Genomic DNA, 19,802 nt, shown 5'->3' with positions numbered 1-19,802 from the left:
ATTATATATATATATATATTCGCGTGTAAGAAGAGGGAGGGGGGGGGGTTCGAAGCGACACGGTGGCGCGGCGATGAAACTTTTAATAAATGGCGGAGTCGATATGAAGTATAGGACTTTGACATATCGTGTGTCTGTAATGTATAGTTAAATCTGGCGGCAGATGTGGCGACTGCTCGCCTACCCCCCTCCCCCTTCCCCCTCTGCCCCTCTCTCTCTCCCCTCGCCCCCTGTTCCGACACTCGCCCTTCCCCCTCTCCCTTCCTCCCGACTCCCGCTTCATTGAAAATTTCCCATTCTAATAGGTCTGTAATAGTGATACTAGTAGCAACAGTAGTAGTAGTAGTAGTAGTAGTAGTAGTAGTAGAAGATTTGGAACGTCCGAATCGGGTCGGGTAATAAAAGAAGAACAAGGGATTGCCGTACGTAATTACGCGGACGAACAAAAATCGAAGATGAGAATACGGGATCGATCGATCGAAACAACGATCCGTCATTTTTTTCCTATTTCTCTTTTCTTTTCTTTTCGTTTTTCTTTTCGTTTTTCTTTCCCCCATACCACTTTTGTACACAAAAGAGAGAGAAGAGTAAGAAAATATTCCATGTTATTCCATATTGGGACGACCACGGATGTTACTCGCCGGTAGGGGAGGGGGGTAGAGGCATCGGGACTTTTTTTTTTTTTTTTTTGCTGCAAAAGTTCTCGATCAAACGGCTCGATCCCGGGAGAGAACGGGACGGCTTCGCGCACAAAGCGGGTCCGGCGGGGGGAGGGGGGGGGGGAGTAATCTGTCATCAAAACCGTTGCTGAATTCTGAATCGAATTCGCTTCTAAACATCGGTTCTCTCCCCCTCCTCCCCTCCCCCCCCTCCTCTCTCTCTCGCACGTCTTTCTTTCCGTTACTCGAGATTCGATCGGGAACATTGCCCGTACTCGGTACTCCTCGGTGCGATCCTGTTGTTCCTTCAAATTCCTTCGAACTCCTTCCCCTCCCCTCCTTCGCCACGATCCACGACGCGCCATCCACCACGGAAACGTACCATCGAGGGGAAAATCCCCCGCCCTGGAAAAGAGAGGAGACGCGCACCGCGTGGCCGAGCACGTGACAACTTCCCCTCCACCTCTCGCCCGTACCTCGCCGAGCGCCGCGCTCGCGCGTCCCGCCCACGATTGCGCCTGAAATCCGACGACCGCCCAAGTCGTGGCGCGGTGGCCTCCTCGCGTGCTCCTCGCGTACGGGGGCAGAGGTAGGTAGGTAGATAGGTAGGTAGGTAGGTAGGTAGGTAGGCAGGCAGGGAAGAGGAGGAGAGGGAGAGGAGAGAGAGAGAGAGAGAGAGAGACTCGGCGGAGAGAGTCTGGCGTCCGCGGCGGCGGCGTCGAAGGCCAGAATCGCCGCAAACTCGGTCCGCTCCGGGTGCCCTGGCTGGCTGGCTGGCCGGGGTTCCGGTGCCCCGCCGTGGTGGAGAGAAGAAGAAACCGTGGGCACCGCAGCCCGCCTACGCGGCCGGAGGGCCGTGCCTCGGCCGCCGCGATACCGCCGCCCCATTGGTCGACCCGTTCTACTGGAGGCCGGTCACGTGACCGTGCCGCAACAGAGAGTGCGTGCGCGCGGCCCCTCCGCTCGGCGGGAGGGAACGAGACAGCAGTAACAACAGAGACACGCCACGGGGAACATTGGAGAGGAGAGAAGAAGAAGAAGAAGGTGGCGCGCGCGTTCTCTCTCTCTCTCTCTCTCTCTCCAAAAGTGGTGGATTTCGTTATTATATAAATCTCTCTCTCTCTCTCTGCCGCTTCCGCCTCCTCCGTCTCCGTCTCCCCACGGGTGGACGCGGGTCTCGTGCCACCTTCTCCTTCTCGCGTCACGAGAGTCGCGGCGGTGGTGCACGTCACTCGGCTACAGCGTGCAGAGAGCGATCGCGTGTGGCTTCGCTCGACTCGGGTCCCGGGCCGATCGGGCAACACGAGTACCGCGCGCGCCGCGACATCGATCTGCCGATCCTCTTCTCTCTCTCTCTCTCTCTCCCTCTTTCTCTCTCTTCCTTCCTTCCTTCCTTCCTTCCTCCTTTCTTTCTCTCCGTCTGGTGGAAAAAGTGTGTGAATTTCTCGCGAGTATATGTATTTTCTGTCTCTTTGTCTCTCACTCTCTCTCTCTCTCGCTCTGATATATTGGGATTGGGAGAAGTGAGAAGAAGTAAGAGCGTTTCTCTGCCTGTGCTCTCTCGTGTGATCTTTCCCAGTGAACTGCACGACGAAGCGACGATAAACGACGACTACTCTGGAGATTTTCTCTTCTCGTGCAAAAGTGGTGTAGTATATACATATACATATATATATACATATATATATATACATAGGTAGGTCTGTGCGTTACAAGACTAACCTTTCATATATATATATATATATTGTGTGTGTGTATGTGTGTGTGTGTGTGTGTATAGTTTATCGAAGAATATATACTTGCACGTTATCGGGAGGAAGAAGTGAGGGGGGTGTAACGTTCGATGCGCGGCAAGCGGCAAGTTGGATTGCCGCCGCCGGAAGAGGAATCGCAGAGGAGGCATCAGCTCGAGGCGGCGTTGGTGCACGCGGGGAAGCGTGGTGAGGTTGCGAGCGTGAGGACGAGGCCGACGACACCCGTCCTGGCGAACGACGGAGGGGGTGGCTTCTGGCTGGCGACGGTGGCCGCGGGGCCGGGTGCCGGGCTGCCCCCGCACGGGACCCACCACCCGGCCATGGACCCGACCTGCGGCACCGCCGAGACGGGCTTCATCAACAGCCAACCCTCCATGGCCGAGTTCATGACCGCGTTGCCCCAGCTCGCGGCGGGCGACGCCGCCGGCCTCCAACACTCCCCCGGGGCCGGGGGCTCCATCAGCCCCGGCTCCCACCACCCCGGCTACCACGCCATGATCGACCCCCACGGCGTCGCGGACCCCTCCGTCAACGTGCCCGAATACCCGTGGATGAAGGAGAAGAAGACCACCAGGAAGAGCAATCAGCAAGGTAAGCGGAGATCAGATTTCGCGATTCAAACGGTTAGTGGACGAGTAATAACCGGTTGACACTTCGAGAAATGGATAGTGGAGAGGTAGTAATATATATATTGGTTGGTAGAACATCGGATTCGATCGACCTCTTGTTACTGTTATTCTTAAGCCGAGTATATATCGAGTATATAGTATATATATAGTATATATATGAGAGTTTGAGATCGAAATGTTATAAATCGGTATATGTACGTTGGTAGAATATTGGATTCGATCAACTCTTGTTAGTGTTATTCTTAGGTCGAGTATATATCGAACGGTAGGAGTTCAAGGATTCGATTAACGCTCTTGTTACTGTTATTCTTAAGTCGAGTATATATCGAATGGTGAGAGTTCAAGAAATGAATAGTAATCGGTATATATATGTTTCGATTGACGCTCATGTTAGTATTATTTTTAAGTCGAGTATATATATGAAAGTGGAGAAGTAATAACTGGTATATATGTTATGTGTCGAACGATGGGTGTTCAAGAAATGGATATTGGTTGGTAGAACATTGGATTCGATTAACGCTCTTGTTAATATTATTCTTAAGTCGAGTATATATCGAATGGTGAGAGTTCAAGAAATGAATAGTAATCGGTATATATATGTTTCGATTGACGCTCATGTTAGTATTACTTTTAAATCGAGTATATATATGAAAGTGGAGAAGTAATAAGTGGTATATATGTTACGTGTCGAACGATGGGAGTTCAAGATCGAAATGGATAGTGGAGAAGTAGGAATCGGTGTATATACGTTGGTAGAACATTGGCGAACGTTGGTGAGAGTTCAAAATTGAAATGAGTAGTGGAGAAGTAATAAACTGACATATATGTTACGTGTCGAACGATGGGTGTTCAAGAAATGGATAGTGGAGAAGTAGTAATCGGTGTATATACGTTGATATTGGATTCGTCTTGTTGGTTAACACTCGTGAGAGTTTAAGATCGAAATAGGTAGTGGAGAAGTAATAACCGATATACACGTGGAAGAAACGCGAGAAATGGATTCGATTGTTAGTGTCAAATCGGGTATATATCGAACAGTTAAAACATGTTGGTAGAAGGCGAAAAATGATTCGATTGTTGTTCTAAATCGAGTATTAAGATCGAAATGATTCGATTATTGTTAAATCGAGTATATATCGAATAATTAATACATACAGATAAAAGGGATGAATTCGATTAACACTTTTGTTGGTGTTACTCTTAAATTGAATATATATCGAATAAGGATAACATATTGAAAAATTAATATATTTAGCAGAATGGATTCGATTGAACTCTCGTTAGTGTTATTCTTAAATCGACTAAATATCGAACAGTTCAAGATTCAAGATTCGTTTAAACAGGACGAAGTTACTCTTGAATTGAATAAGAATAATATATCGAGAGTTGATATGTTTGATAGAGTGCAACAAATGGATTCGATTAACATTTTTGTTAGTAGTTTTGTTCCTGAATCGAGTACGTATCGAACAGCGAGAGTTTAAGATTGGTCGTCGAAACAACTATGCGTGTTGATACACGTTGATAGAATATTGGATTCGATTAATTCTTATTAGCGTTGTTCCTGAATCGAGAGTAATCGATATAATCGTTGGATTCGCTTTTGTCAACGTCACTCTTAAATCGAAGGGCGAGAGTTTTCGAATTTCGACTCTCCTCCTCGTGCATCAATCTCCCTCCTCCCTGCAAAAGCGAGGAAATAATCCGATGAAGCGCGAAAATCAACCCCTTTGCCCGTCTCCATCGCTCTTCAACATTCGTTCCGCCAAGATCGATCGATTTCCTCGACGACGACAACCTATCGACCTCGCATCCGTAACAAACAAGCCCCGTCCGGATAAACCAGAACACAATGTATCAATTATTTGTAGTCGCGAATCTTCTTCTTCTTCTTCTTCTTCTAATGCTTTTAATCGAAAACCATTATTCGTTGTCCCCTCGCAATTCCTCGGCCGCAAGGAAAAAAGGACGAAACTCGGTTTCAACCATGGAGGCAGTGCCGCAAATCGACGGATCGACGGAGTCGACCGATTCGTTTCACCAGCGTTCACGACAAATGGTGATGAAGCTAGCGGGTCCTCGATTAACGATTCGTACACATCCGTTTCGAGCGACACATTGCGGCTCGCCACGGGGTGTCCCGTCGGCTAATGACGGCCAACGACCACTCCTCCTCCTCCTCGTCCTCGAGGCATCGTCACGTGCTGAAGGAAACACCGCTCCTCGTCTTTTCCCAAGCATTCGTGAAAACGGAATCTCGGTTGGAAAAACGGGTCCAGATGCGGGTCCCTCGAAAACCCTTTCAACGAGGATGAATTATATATATAAGCGTCGGAAAGAAAAGGAATTCGTGTCTTCGAGCTGTGTGCGCTGTCCATTCGCTATGGTTTACTTAAGCCCAGTCGATTAGCTTTTTGATGGGGGGCCGGGGCGAGCATTCGCCGGCCATGCTTTGACGATAATAACCACCGTGTGGTCACGGTGCGCTGCATTTCCTCCAGAAACAGCCCCGCTTTTTGCCCCGCAATCCCAGAGAGACGCAACGCTTCCTGCCGTTCACCCGACCCTCTTCTTCTTCTTCTTCTTCTTCCTCGCCTCGTGCGACCGGAACTCGACAAGTCCAACTGCGACAAATAATCCGCGATCGGTAAACGAAACGATCGTCGTTGAAGAGAAGAAATAAAAATACGGAGAGGATCTCCATTTTCCGCCAACTTGTTGGCTATTGTCGTCCCATCGAGGGCCGATAAATCTGGTTGGAGGAGGGTGGAGGAGGACGAGTTTATAGGCGTCTCCATTCATCGTTTTCGGCCAAAGTCCGCGGGTCACACGCGTTGGAAGATTAAGCGTTCGGCGGGAAGGTTAACCAGCCGTTGGCCAGGCGGTAACACGCGGAATCATCTGTAAATTGAGCCCGGGGCCAGTGGGGGAGAGGCGTCGGGACGGCCATAACTCACGTGACCCGCTCTCCCCCTCCTCTCGTCGTTCCTCCCTTTCTCTTCCTCGCCGCGTCGCCCCTTTGGCCGCGTTTTCCCGCGAATCCCTTCCTGGAGGACTCCTCCTCTTATCGCTGGATAAGACCTTCAATTTTTGCTGGCCGACGGATTTTGCGACGGAGGTTGGCAGAGGAATTTGCTTAATTTTTTCGAAGGAACGAGTGCAGTTGGAGAGAACTTTCTTCTCGGGAAAGTTTCTCTCGTCTTCGTGCGTCTTGTCATTGTTCTCTCTCTCTCTCTCTGCGTGTACATTGTGTTCAATTAGACAGGAGATATCGAGTTAAGCCTGCGAGACTTCTTTCTCGCTTGTTAAATTAAATTAATTGCAGCTAATTCGATAATAATTTGGGAAATGTCTCGTTCTATCCCCTTGAACCGTAACAATTTTAATCTATAACGCTTCGTAACGATGATCCTCGAAATCGACCTCGATCTTGAATCAATCGTACCTTGAAATTCACTTCAAGCCGTTCACAATCTGGTCAAATGATCCAAAAATCATTAATTTTTAGTCTTGTCCTTCGAAATGAACCTCGATCTTGAATCAATCGTACCTTGAAATTCACTTCAAGCCGTTCACAATCTGGTCAAATGATCCAGGATCTCCAAAAATCATTAATTTTTAGTCTTGTTTTCTTGTATTCTTCGAAATGAACCTCGATCTTGAATCAATCGTACCTTGAAATTCACTTCAAGCCGTTCACAATCTGGTCAAATGATCCAGGATCTCCAAAAATCATTAATTTTTACCAAATCTTGTTCTATCAACTTCGATCTTGAATCAATCGTACTTTGGTCAAATGATCCAATCCAGGATCTCCAGACATCATTGCTTTATCTTGTTTTATCGAAAGCAACGAACACTACGATCTTGAATCAATCGTGACTGCACTTCAAACCATAAGATATTTCTCATACACGATGATCTGGTCGAATGATGTAATCAGAGTCTCCAAAAAGCATTGATTTTTAACTTTGCCAAGTTTATTCCTATTTTCTTATCCCTCGAAATCAACTTCGATCTTGAATTATTTCTTATCTTGAAATTCACTTCAAGATATATTTCTTATGTATGTTCAATAATCTGGTCAAATGATCCGATCCAGAGCTCTCCAAAAATCATCGACTTTTAGAACAAGTCTTGTCCTATCCCTCGAAATCAACCACGATCTTGAATTAATCGTACTTTATCCGATTGAAATTCACTTCAAGCCTTCAATTCATAATCTGGCCAATGATCCAGAGCTTCCAAGAAATTATCAATGTTTATTAAACTTTACCAAGCCTTCTCTTATTTTCTTCAAATCAACCACGATCTCGAATCGATCGTACTTTTGAAATTCACTTCAAGCGGCCCAATCCGGTCCTCCGAAAAATCATTAATTTTCAACCAAACCTCGTTCCTCGAAATCAACGAACACCACGATCTTGAATCGATCCTACTTTATTGAATCCGATCTTCAAAAATCATCGACAATTCCTCGACAATTCAAACCTTACCTTTCGCTCTTGATCTTGAATCAAGCCGTAACATATTTCTCGACAATCTGATCCTCCATTTAGAGCCTCCGAAAAAACCATCGATTCTTTCTGGAGATTCTTTCTTCAATTACAACACCTTTCGAAACAAAACCGGCCAATCTTTTTACCCTCCCAAATTTTAATCTCCCCGTCAAAATCTTATAATAACCTCGTCTCGTCCCCCCAAATTCCGCGTAATCCCACCAACGACAGCTTCCAATCAAACTCCGCCAAACTCCCCCTCTCCCCACGCGCAACAATCGCGCCGCAAGCACGACATTAATTAGCAAAGGAGCCGTACGTGTGCACGCACCAACCAACCAACCCTCCACGAGAGAGAAGATAACGGGCGCGTCTCCAACGGTGTCCCGACATCCCGTCCCAACAGAGATACACGCCACGAGAGGATAATGATAATCCAGCCGTCCATACCCGGGGGATGAGGGGATTAATTGACACATCGAGCGTCGTGGCGCCTCCTCCGCGACGTGACTGATGAGACGCCTCCTCTTCTTAGGGGGGGAAAAAAAACCCTTCTTTCTCGCCAACAATCGAGGATTCCAACTCGAGGAGACTGGACCAGAATTATTCTTCTTCTTCTTCTTCTTGAGAGAGAGAGGAGGAGGAAAACCTGGGGTGGACGGGATGTTGCAGATTGGAATTTAATAATCGAGGGGGGGAGGAGGAGGTCGACGTGACGCGTCGTCGAGGATGCTAATTGAAATTTCGGGATGGAGCAAGATGGATCGCGTTTGTCGCGGTTAAATTTGGGAAGAGGAGGAGGAGGAGGAGCGGTTGTTTCGGAGGGAAATTTGAAAAAGGGGGGGGATGGTCGAAGTCGAACGGAAATAGGAGGAGATCGTGAAGGAATCGTGGAAAGAGAGACGGTTCGTTCGGTTCCGCGATAAACGTGATTGAACGATTAGGGGGAGCGTCTAATTTAAAGATTCATTGGCGAGTAAATCCGCGGCGAATTAGAGATAACTCTGCCGGGAAATCCAGCAGAGCTCCAGCCGGAGAAAGAGAAGAGAAGGAAGATGAAAGAGAGGGGGTGTCCTTAAGGCTGCGTCGTATTTAACCGAGGGATAAAGGGGAAATTTATCGAATTTATTCGAATTTTTGTTAGCTTACGTTTTCAAACTCGACTCAATGCTTGAAAAAGGAAATTCCATGTGGGAGAATGGGGCGGTTGTTTGGTTTCGGATACATTTTCGTGGGGAGGGAAAAGGCTGAATCGTCGAAACGAAAGGAGGGGAACTCGTCGTTAAATCGAAATGTAAACTCCTCTCTGAATCGAGGAGGAAAAACCGCGAAACGTTCGTCTCCTTCTTCGTGCGATCGATACGTCGCTCAACCAATTCTTCTCCAAGGGAAGAACAAATTCACGGATTACAACAGTTGTCGCCGCGACGCTTGGCAAGCGTTTCGTAAAAAAAAAAAAATCACCAATTCAACGCAACGACGCGGAATCTGGGGGCAGGAGGAGCAGGAGGAGGGGAGGGAAACGGTATTTGAATAATAAACACGGTATAACAAATTGATAATCCGGAACCCCATAATCGTGGGCATATTTCGGGGAATCTGGTGGCCCGCCACCAGAAAGAACTTTTCCACGCTCGTTGTCGCGCCAAATGGGCCGCTATGAAACCCATGTCGAGGGTGCCGCTCCTCCCCCACCCTCCTCCATCCCTTTCGAACCGGGATTCCTTCGATTCTTCCTCCTTTTACCACCATAAAATATATATTAGATTATACAAACAATTTAATTCGAGGAGGTAAAATTTCCAAATTTAAATTTCTTTGCTAATCGCTTTTCGAATCGTTTCGATAGCTTCGAGCTTTCAGTTTTCCCGATTTTTCAAGCTGGAAAAGTAAGCGACTTCTTGAGAACGAAACGACGCTCTTCCAGATGGCGCCACCAGCGGTGAAGAGTACGATTCGAATACGATCGTAGGAGAGTGTATGTAACGAAATTGTGGTGGATCAGAGAATGAACGAACGAGTTCGAGCTTTCGAATGAGCGATAATTCCTCCTCGATAAAAATGTTTCGGTGAATACCGTGCGTCGAAGATTGATGAATGGAGGGAGAATGTCGGTGGAAATCTGATCCGGTGAGATCTAAATATAAATAACCACGCGGGCGGATTTTTGAAAAGAAAGTTTGTTATCATCGTTGCTTGGAAATTTGAAGAGAGAAAATAGCGATACGTTATTCTTACGCAATACTTAGCCTCGCGTTGCTAAATATTTACACGTGAATCGAGCGAGACGATGTTTACGAAAGATTTTTAATTATAATAAACACAACACTTTTTAAACTGTTCTATCGCAACGAGGAAGAAATTCCTCCAAGATAATTGTCGATAATATCTTTCGACTCGACTTGGTACGAGCCAGAATTGATTTTAAAATCGACCAAAGAGGAGAAAATTTCCAAACGCATTAATCGGATATTCCTTGACTGCATCAGTTCATTAAATCCAAAGAATCGATTTTAAAATCGATCAAGCAAGGAGTTTTTGCAACGAATATTTCGTTTATACCAAATACGTTAATTAGATATTCTTTTTTCAAACAACCTATCGAATTGACGAACGAATGCTCTCGCAACGAATCCACACCAAATACACGCTAATCAGATATTCTTTTACTGCATCTTCCACCAAATCCATAAGCTGTCGAACCAATATTTCGTCTATATCTACACCAAGCCTCGAACACATTAATCAGATATTCTTTGACTGTATTTTCTACCAAATCTATCGAACGAATATTTCATCTGTATCACACAGTAACCAAACATTCTTTGATTGCACCTTCCATGAGACAAAGAGTCGATTTTGAAATCGACCAGGAAGGAAGAAGTTCTCTTAGAACGAATATTTCTACAAATATACCTGGAACACCTCGGTAATCAGATATTCTTTTACTGCATCCTTCATCCAAAACCAAAATCGACTGTCGAGTCGATTTTCCATACCAAACCTCGAACGTTAATCGGATAATCCTTGACTGCGTCAAATCCACGAGCCAAAGAATCGATTTTAAAATCGACCGAGAAAGGGAGGGAAGGAAGAATTCTCGCGCGACGAATGCGAGTCGTCGTATCGATTTTAAGATCGTTCCCTGTTGAGATTAACCGAGAAGGAGGAGGAGCAAGGAATATTCTTCCTTTCGAAATATTTCACGAAACGGGAACTCGACATCCATCCAGGATCATCATCCCCGTCGTCGAATCGACAGCGCGCGTGGATCCGTCCATTTCCCCGCGGTGGCGGCCAGGGTGGAGGAGGGAAAATAATGCATTAGAAATTCAGATGACCTCAGGAGAGGAGAGGAAAGGTCGTCCCGCGATTTATCAAATAAAAGCGGCGCTACGACACGGTCGAATGCCCGTACCCCGTTCGTCGTTGGAGGCGACAGTTCATTTTTAATATAAAACGGGGGAAGGGGAGGTGGGGGGAGGAAGGGAGGAAGGGAAGATTCCTTTAACGCGACGGCAAAAAGGAACGGAACCGATATCGCTCCCGATGTTTTCGCGGGGCGATTTTTGCCGAGGGAAGAAACAGGATTCCTTCGAAGTCGTTTCATCCACCGATGGAATTAATAGTTTCTCTTCCCTTCTGAGGCAGTTTCCAAGATTTTTCCGTTACGTTTCGAATTTGAGAATTTTTGGTGAAATAGTTTCTTCCTCGAAGTGCGATTTCCATGATTTTTGCGTTACGTTTCGAATTGGAGAATTTGAGAATTTTTGGTGAAATAGTTTCTTCCTCGAAGTGCGATTTCCATGATTTTTGCGTTACGTTTCGAATTCGAGAATTTGAGAATTTTTGAAGAAATATTCTTCCTCGAAGTGCGATTTCCATGATTTTTGCGTTACGTTTCGAATTGGAGAATTTGAGAATTTTTGATGAAATATTCTTCCTCGAAGTGCGATTTCCATGATTTTTGCGTTACGTTTCGAATTCGAGAATTTGAGAATTTTTGGTGAAATAGTTTCTTCCTCGAAGTGCGATTTCCAAGATTTTTGCGTTACGTTTCGAATTATTTCAAATTGGAAAATTTGAGAATTTTTGGTGAAATAGTTTCTTCCTCGAAGTGCGATTTCCATGATTTTTGCGTTACGTTTCGAATTGGAGAATTTGAGAATTTTTGGTGAAATAGTTTCTTCCTCGAAGTGCGATTTCCAAGATTTTTGCGTTACGTTTCGAATTATTTCGAATTTGAGAATTTTTGGTGAAATAGTTTCTTCCTCGAAGTGCGATTTCCAAGATTTTTGCGTTACGTTTCGAATTATTTCGAATTGGAGAATTCGAGATTTTGATGAAATAGTTTCTCTCTGGGAGGAGAATTTCGAAGATTTTTCGAGCCTTTACACGTTTGAAATAATTTCGAATTTGAGAATTATGATTTTTAATAAAATAGTTCCTTTCTGGAGGAATAATTTCGAAGATTTTTGGTTTGTTACACGTTTGAAATAATTTCGAATTTGAGAATTATGATTTTTAATAAAATAGTTCCTTTCTGGAGGAGTAATTTCGAAGATTTTTGGTTTCTTACACGTTTGAAATAATTTCGAATTTGAGAATTATGATTTTTAATAAAATAGTTCCTTTCTGGAGGAATAATTTCGAAGATTTTTGGTTTCTTACACGTTTGAAATAATTTCGAATTTGAGAATTATGATTTTTAATAAAATAGTTCCTTTCTGGAGGGATAATTTCGAAGATTTTTGGCTCGTTACACGTTTGAAATTATTTCGAATTTGAGAATTACGAATTTAAATTAAATTAATTCTTCTTTGGAGTTTGAAATTATTTCTAATTTGAAAATTACAATTTTAATAAAATAGTTCCTCTCTGGAAGGGTAATTTCCAGGATTTTTGGCTCGTTACACGTTTGAAATTATTTCAAATTTTTGAAATTACGATTTTAATAAAATAATTCTTCTTTGGAGATGCAATTTCGAAGATTTTTGCCTCCTTACGCGTTTAAATTTGAGAATTATGATTTCAATAAAATAGTTCCTCTCTGAGGAGGCAATTTGGAAGATTTTACACACTTGAAATTATTTCGAATTTGAGAATTACGATTTTAATGAAATAGTTTCTCCCTCGAAGGACAATTTTGAAGAATTTTTGGCTCCTTACACGTTTGAAATTATTTCGAATTTGAGAATTACGATTTTAATAAAATAGTAAAACCTCTCTAGAAGCTTCTTTTTCACACGTTTCAAATTATTTCGAATTTGAGAATTACGATTTTAATAAAATGAAATAGGTCTCTTGTGGGGCAATTTCGAAGATTTTGACTTATTGACACGTTTGAAATTATTTCTAATTTGAAAATTAAAATTTTGACAAGCTAGAAGTGGATAATAAATAGTTCCTCCTTCGAGGGACAATTTGAAAGATTTCAATCTCTTACACGTTTGATATTATATTTCGAATTTGAAAATTACGATTTTAATAAAATCAAATAGTTTTTCCTTCTCGGGGGAGGAGGGGGGGGGGCAATTTCGAAGATTTTTCGATCCTTTACACGTTTGAAATTATTTCGAGTATGAGAATTTTAATAAAATGGAATAACTCTTCCCTTGATGGGCATTGAGAAGCTACGTGAAACATGTGGTTTCTCCCTCGAGAGGCAATTTCGAAGATTTTTCGATCCTTTACACGTTTGAAATTATTTCAAATAATTTCAAATAATCTCCTGGAGGGGGAGGGGGGGGGCAATTTCGAAGATTTTTCGATCCTTTACACGTTCGAAATTATTTCGAATCTGAGAATTACTTCTATTTTTAAAAGTCACGCAGAAACAAATAGTTCCCCGTTGAGAAACAATTTCAAAGATTTCGGCCCTTTACACGTTTGAAATTATTTCGAATTCGGGAATCAGAATTTCGAGGGAACCGATATCGTTCCTCGATAATTCGGAAATTCAGCAATTTCGATGGATCTCGTCTCAAATTTTCTCGAATACGAAACGAAGCAACGACCTAAATCTCGACCTAAATCGCAACTATATCGTATCGATAATTCGAACTGGCTAAATTGAAATTATTCCGCAACCGTGGGAGCCAATCTCTCATCGTTCTCGCTCTGGACTGTTGGATCACAGCCAGTTGCCAAACCGCGTCAATCTCCACGGAATACCAAACAAACGAAGAATTTGAACTCTTAAATACAAACTGCCCCTCTAAAACCTCTCCAAAAGGAAAAACGAAACGAGTCGAGAAAAATTGCAACGATGACGAGTACACCAACGAGTGTTGTGAACTGTTTACGAACACCGTTTCCTCTCCTTCCTTCCTTCCTTCCTTCCTTCCTACTCGAATAATCAGGATAATCCTCCTCCTCCTCCTCCTCCTCCTCCTCCTCTGAAAAGGATCAAAACCTGTTGCCCCGCGACACGACAGGCCTCACAACGCGACAAAAGAAGGGAAAAAGTCGACTCGGCACAAACAACAGTTGCCTCGTACAACTGGCAAAATCGCCAGTCACTCGCCGATCAAAGCGTTTCGTTTCGTTACCCTTCTTTCTCCGCTTTCAAAAGCGGGGAGAGCCGCCTCCCGTTTGATTCCCTCGCAGGAGGGACACGCGAGGAAACAATCCTTCTCCTCTCCTCTCCTCGAGAGAGAAGTCGAAATTTCGCGAAAGCGAAAGCGTTTCGAATCTGACGAATTCGAATTAACAATCGATCGAAGATGCGGAGAAGAAAAATTTTCCACCACCATCACCACTTCTTCTTCTTCTTCTTCTTCTTCTTCTTCGTGAATTATATTTCGTAAAACGAGCGGAACGAGAAGCTCTCTGGGGGGAGGCGAACAATGGAAGAGAGGGAGGCACCATCGAGGTGGTGGCTTTAAAATCAACTTAGCAGCGATCTTTTGCCAAGGTTATTACAAGCGGCAAGGCTATAAGCGCGCTTTACTTTTAAGGGGCATTAGCCTCCTCCTCCTCCTCCTCCTTCTTTTTGGGGGAGAAGCGGAGACCGTGGCCCGGCCGAGGAAGGGTAGAAGGTGGAGGGGGCGGGGGAGGAAGGAGGGGGTTGTCTGGGGTAATTAGCCTCAGACCCCTGTTTGGAAAATGTCAACTCGACGAAAAAAAAACTCGACGTGCAACGCCAACTATCAAAAAAGAGAGAGAGGGGGGGAGGGAGGGGGGGAGGGATTTTCGTAATTTCAGCGTTATACAACAGCACCGGCTCTCCTCTTTCGATTTTGGCGCGAGACGACTCGAATTTCTCGATGCAAGCGAAAGTATAGTTTCGGCGAAATATTTTTCCGTGACGTATCAATCGTCAATCCAATTGTATCTCTCCGCTGAAGAAATATAACGCGAGACTACTTTCTTATATTCCTCCGATCACACTTTCGAATAATTATATTTCCTCGCTGCGTGATTTGATCGTTCAAAAAATTATTTAGCCTAGCGCCTATTTGCCTCCAATCACATTCGAGTAATTGTATTTCTTCGCTGAGGAAAATAGTAACAAGATATGTGTATAATTCGATTGTTCAAATTCGTAAAAATTGTTTTCATTCATATCGAGTTGCAATTATTATCTCGAATACGAGATTAAATCGGTATAATTACATTCGAATAATTATATTATTTCTCCGTTGGAAAAAATAATGTTCAAAATTGTAAAAATTATTGGACAATCGTTCAAGCATTGCAAGACGAAACTATTTTATCCGCTACAATTATTATCTCGGCTGCTCGAAACACGAGACGTTACGTTTAAATACGTTACGAATCTCTCTTTGTTAGCCTTCATTCGAATAATTATATTTCTTCGCTGAAGAAAATAATATACAAGATACATATATAATTTGATTGTTCAAAATCGTAATAATTATTTTCATTATTTTCATTAGCCTCTTTCTATTAGTCTCCAATCATATTCGAATAATTATATTTCTTCACTGAAGAAAATAATACAGCACACACACACACACATACACACACATATATATATATATATTTTGATTGTTCAAAATCGTAAAAATTATTTTCATTATTAACCTCCATCTCCGGATATATATAATTTGATTGTTCAAAAATTATTTCTTCTTTAAATCGTTACTCTTTTTATTAGCCTCCAATCATATTCGAATAATTATATTTCTTCGCTGAAGAAAATAATACAACATATATATATATATAATTTGATTGTTCAAAAATTATTTCTTCTTTAAATCGAGTCTCTGTATTCGTTAACTATTTGAAGAAAATAATACAAGATATATATATATATATAATTTGATTGTTCAAAATCGTAAAAAAATTATTTTCATTATTATTTCATTATCTCCATTCGCATACGAATAATTATATTTCTCCAGATATAATTTAATTGTTCGAAATCGTAAAAATTATTTCTTCTTTAAATCGAGTCTCTGTATTCGTTAACCATTTGAAGAAAATAATACAAGATACGTACATATATATATATATATATAATTCGAATCAGCCTGTTACGAGAAATCGAGATAGGACTCAGATTTACCACGAGAAACGGTGCGGATTCTACGAACGCGAACAAACGCTCAACGAAGAAAGAACGAATCCATCCACGGTTAGAAAATCGCCCCGCGATTTCCAGTTACCTACCTATCTACCTCATACACCCTCCACCCGACACTTGGGAAAAAGAAGAACCGGAGGTTGGCGGCGCGGATCGATCGCGGGGGAAGGGCATGACTCGCGGATTCGTAGGTAGATGCGTTTCCTCGCGCCGAGCTGCTCGTACGCGCGTTGGACGTGGCTGACCAGCCGACCGACGGCTGACTGCCTTTCTGATTGATGATCGCTACCGGACTCCACGCCGCCATGCATACCACCCTCGCCGCAGTCAACCCTTCGAGAAGCCCACCCGCTCTCCCTTCTCTTCTTCTTCTTCTTCCTCCTCCTCCTCCTCCTCCTTCTTCCTTTCGTTCGTTCCCAATTTTTTCCTCCTTTTTACACGAAAATTTTTTCCCTCTCGCCAACGAGAGAATAGTTTCACAAGAAAAATTGTAATTGCAGTAACAGCGTTTATCTAATTGCGGGCGCGGTTCGTAAGCCACGTAATGAAATGATATAATTTCAACGGGAAGCGCGGGTGTGGCTCCGTGTATAAGTAAGATAAAATGGAAACAGAAATTCGCTTCAAAACGGTGTTGAAATCGTGAAATTACGTACGGTACGAGATAAAAGAATTTCAATTCCGAATTCTGTCGAACGAGGAAACGAGTATAGAAGCATTCGTTCAATTCGGAAAATAATATATAAATAAAACGACCATATTATTTCCCGGCTTACAAAAAACAATCGAAACAAACCGGCGTTACGATTTCGATCTCGAACGGAATTTGAAAATCGACTTTAAAACGACGGCGTTCGTCGAGGGGAGGGAGGGGGGGGAGAGAGAAAGGGGGAGAAAGGGGGGGAGAGAGAATTTTCGGGGAATTTGGAAAGGAAGAAAGGGTGAAGGAACACGGGGTGGGTATTTAATCGCTAATCGAGCAGAATACGCGCGCACGGATGACCTGGCACGGCCTGGGCCCGAGGAGGGCCGGTTACAAGGAAAAGGGGATCCCGTTCGATTCACCCGCTTCCTTTCATCCCGGGCAATATTTCTTTTCGCGAGCCACCCCTCGCTCCTTGTGTCCTTTATCTAACAAGGAGCAAATCATTTCCCTATTATTCGCTCGCTATCGCCTCCTCCCCCCCCTCTCTCTCTCTCTCCTCGTATTTTTTTGGAGGCCGTCCAAAGTCTATTCATCTCGTCTCTCCCTGTTCTATTACTTTTTCACTCGAGAGTTTTGCTTGCTTACTTTCTTCTTCTTCCTCTTCTTCTTCTTCTTCTTTCCGTTTCCAAGTTCGTTTCATTCCCGAGAGGAACGAAAAAATTAATTTTCCAAACTGGAACAGAGAGAGAGCGTCCACCTTTCGGCGATTTATTATTACGCGCTTGCCTTCGAAGTTCGCCTCGCCGCGAGGCAGGAGAGAGGGGAGGGGAGGGGAGGGGGAGGGGGGAGTAATTTAATCGTAATTAAGCACCTACACGCTCGCCTCTAAGTACATAAAGTTTATACACGGAGGGGGAGGGGGTCGAGCCTCGGGGTCCTCTCTCGGTTAAAAGGGGTGGCCAGTGGTCGGTTTAAACAATTATCACAAGGGTTGCAGCTTGCACGAGTTGACAAGGGTGATAAGTTATAGCCCTAGCGCGGGGTTGCTTAGGAAATGCTGCGTGGCCGCTGCCCACGATGAATTACATTCTATTACGGTAATGCAATTCTCTTTCTGCCTCTCTCTCTCTCTCTCTCTCTCTCTTTTCGTAATTCTCTTCTCGAAAGCGTTAATTGGCAAAAAATGAAATTCCCTTTTCTCTTTTTCCCTCTCCTCGAAAGGAGAGCAAGGTTTTATTATTGTTCGAGAGAAATGCGTTGCGAGAAAGTGTGAAAAAGCTCTCGGTCGGTAAAACAGGTGCGCGGGCAATATTTTCATTCGTTCGAACCCGAACAGGAGAGGAGGATCGTTACTACGTTGGTAAGAAAGTGGCGGAAAGGAGAGGCCGTAAATCTGGTGCGAGTGTCCTTTATAGCATTGTTAACAACTAATGTATGCGACCCTCGAAAACCCTCGCGCGCGTTTAACATTCTTTAACGTTATTGCACACGCGGCGTCCGTTTCTTGGGACCACCCCCCCACCTCCTCCTCCTCCCCTTCCTTGTTTTTTAAACCGCGTTTACGTTAAACCCTTTCTCTCCCCCCCTTCTTCGTTGCGTGCGGCGACCAAGAAACTTTTCTCCCCTCCTCCCTTTTTTCTCGTTCGTCGTTGGAAATTTGGTCACGTTTTAAGACTTACGATCGGGGCCGTAATTTCACGAGGGATTTGGATTTGGATTTGGCAAGCGATGACGATTCGAAGTGGAAATTTTGTTAATTTTTAAATATCGGAGCAAACTGTAAAGAATTCTTAAGAATTTTCGATGAATTTTTTGTTTGTTCAAGTGAGTTTGCAATGATGATCCGTTCACGATCTTTTTTCAAGGAGTTGGAAAAATAGAAACTTCCTACTTGTGATTTTTCTCCAGCCGATTCTTTAATCTGGAATTATATACATATCTATCCTCCGTCATCGTTTATTCGAAGAGACGTAAGGGATGATGATAATAATAATAATAATAATAATAATCCCAAGTTTGGTCCACGTTCGAGCGATCGATCAAACGTCCCCTTCCACCTGTGCTTTTTCGGTTGTTTGATCGTTATTTTGTTAAATTATCGGATCTCTCCTCCTCGACATCTGTTTCTTCCAGAATATTCCATTCCTCGACGAGTCCACAAGTCTATCGATCGAGCGTTCGAAAATCGCATACCGATTTATCCCGTTCCTTTCCTTTCTTCCTCCTTAAATTATATTTGACCCCATTTTTCAACGAGACGACGTCGTGCATCCTTTTTTTTTTTTTTTTTTTTTTTCGTTATTTCGACCTTGCTCTCTTTTATTCATCCTCTTATTTTATTCAACAATTCTCTTGAACTACGATCTTGGACTTTGTCGTATTGAAAAAAAAAGGAAGGCTTCTTCCCTCGCTTCTCGAACACGCAATAACTCAGCGTAACGCGATTAATGAAGCGTGCGTAGCTGGCCCTTGTTTTGCCACCTTGCATTGCCCCACACGAACGATTATTCTAAACAGTTTCGAATATCGGCCAACGCGCGTCGATTCCTTCGAGCGTCTCACACGCCTGGCTCTTCCTCTTCTTATCGTTACGAATTATCGTCATCCCAACTGGATAAATCCGAAAAAAAAACCCGAGAAAATCTTTTAATTTCGAAAAGTATCGAGATTTATATATATATAAAGAAAAAAAAGAAAAAAAAAGAGAAGAATCGAATAGAATTCACGATTTCGTTCGAAATCGTTGGTTGTACTATATATTAAAAAAAAAAAAAAAAAAACAACAACAGATGGAACGCGAACGAGATTAGGAGGAAAGTTACGAGAAGAGGAGGATGGGACGGGGGGATGATGGTCCATCTTATTTCCCGTCGCGACACTTTGCACCGGTGGGGATTTAAAATTTGTACACAGATTAAAATAAACTTTTTATCCGCCCGTCCCAGAGTTCCCCCGATCCTCCCAGAGGAAGGGGCGGGGCGGTGGAAGGGGGAAGCCAAGTTTCGGATTCGAGAGTAAAAACTTTTTTCGTGAGCGCAAACAATATCGAAATTATTCCTCGAAC

General features: G+C 43.5%; 1 protein-coding gene across 1 annotated transcript in view; it reads left to right on the top strand.

Moving 5' to 3' along the window:
* The first annotated feature begins 2,502 nt into the window (after nt 1–2,502).
* The window catches only part of LOC100865636 (uncharacterized), a 34,226-nt gene continuing 16,926 nt past the window's right edge, over nt 2,503–19,802 (top strand). Inside the window, exon 1 of the mRNA XM_086911338.1 lies at nt 2,503–3,004. Coding sequence (XP_086767464.1) covers nt 2,503–3,004 — 502 coding nt within the window. The remainder of the gene's footprint in view (nt 3,005–19,802) is intronic.

Source organism: Apis florea, unplaced genomic scaffold (assembly GCF_048593485.1).
Source record: "Apis florea isolate Af1SG1 unplaced genomic scaffold, ASM4859348v1 contig_32_pilon, whole genome shotgun sequence".
Classification (NCBI taxonomy): Eukaryota; Metazoa; Arthropoda; class Insecta; order Hymenoptera; family Apidae; genus Apis; species Apis florea.
Note: the sequence above shows the minus strand (reverse complement) of the source record. Positions and strands in the feature narration are given on the sequence as shown.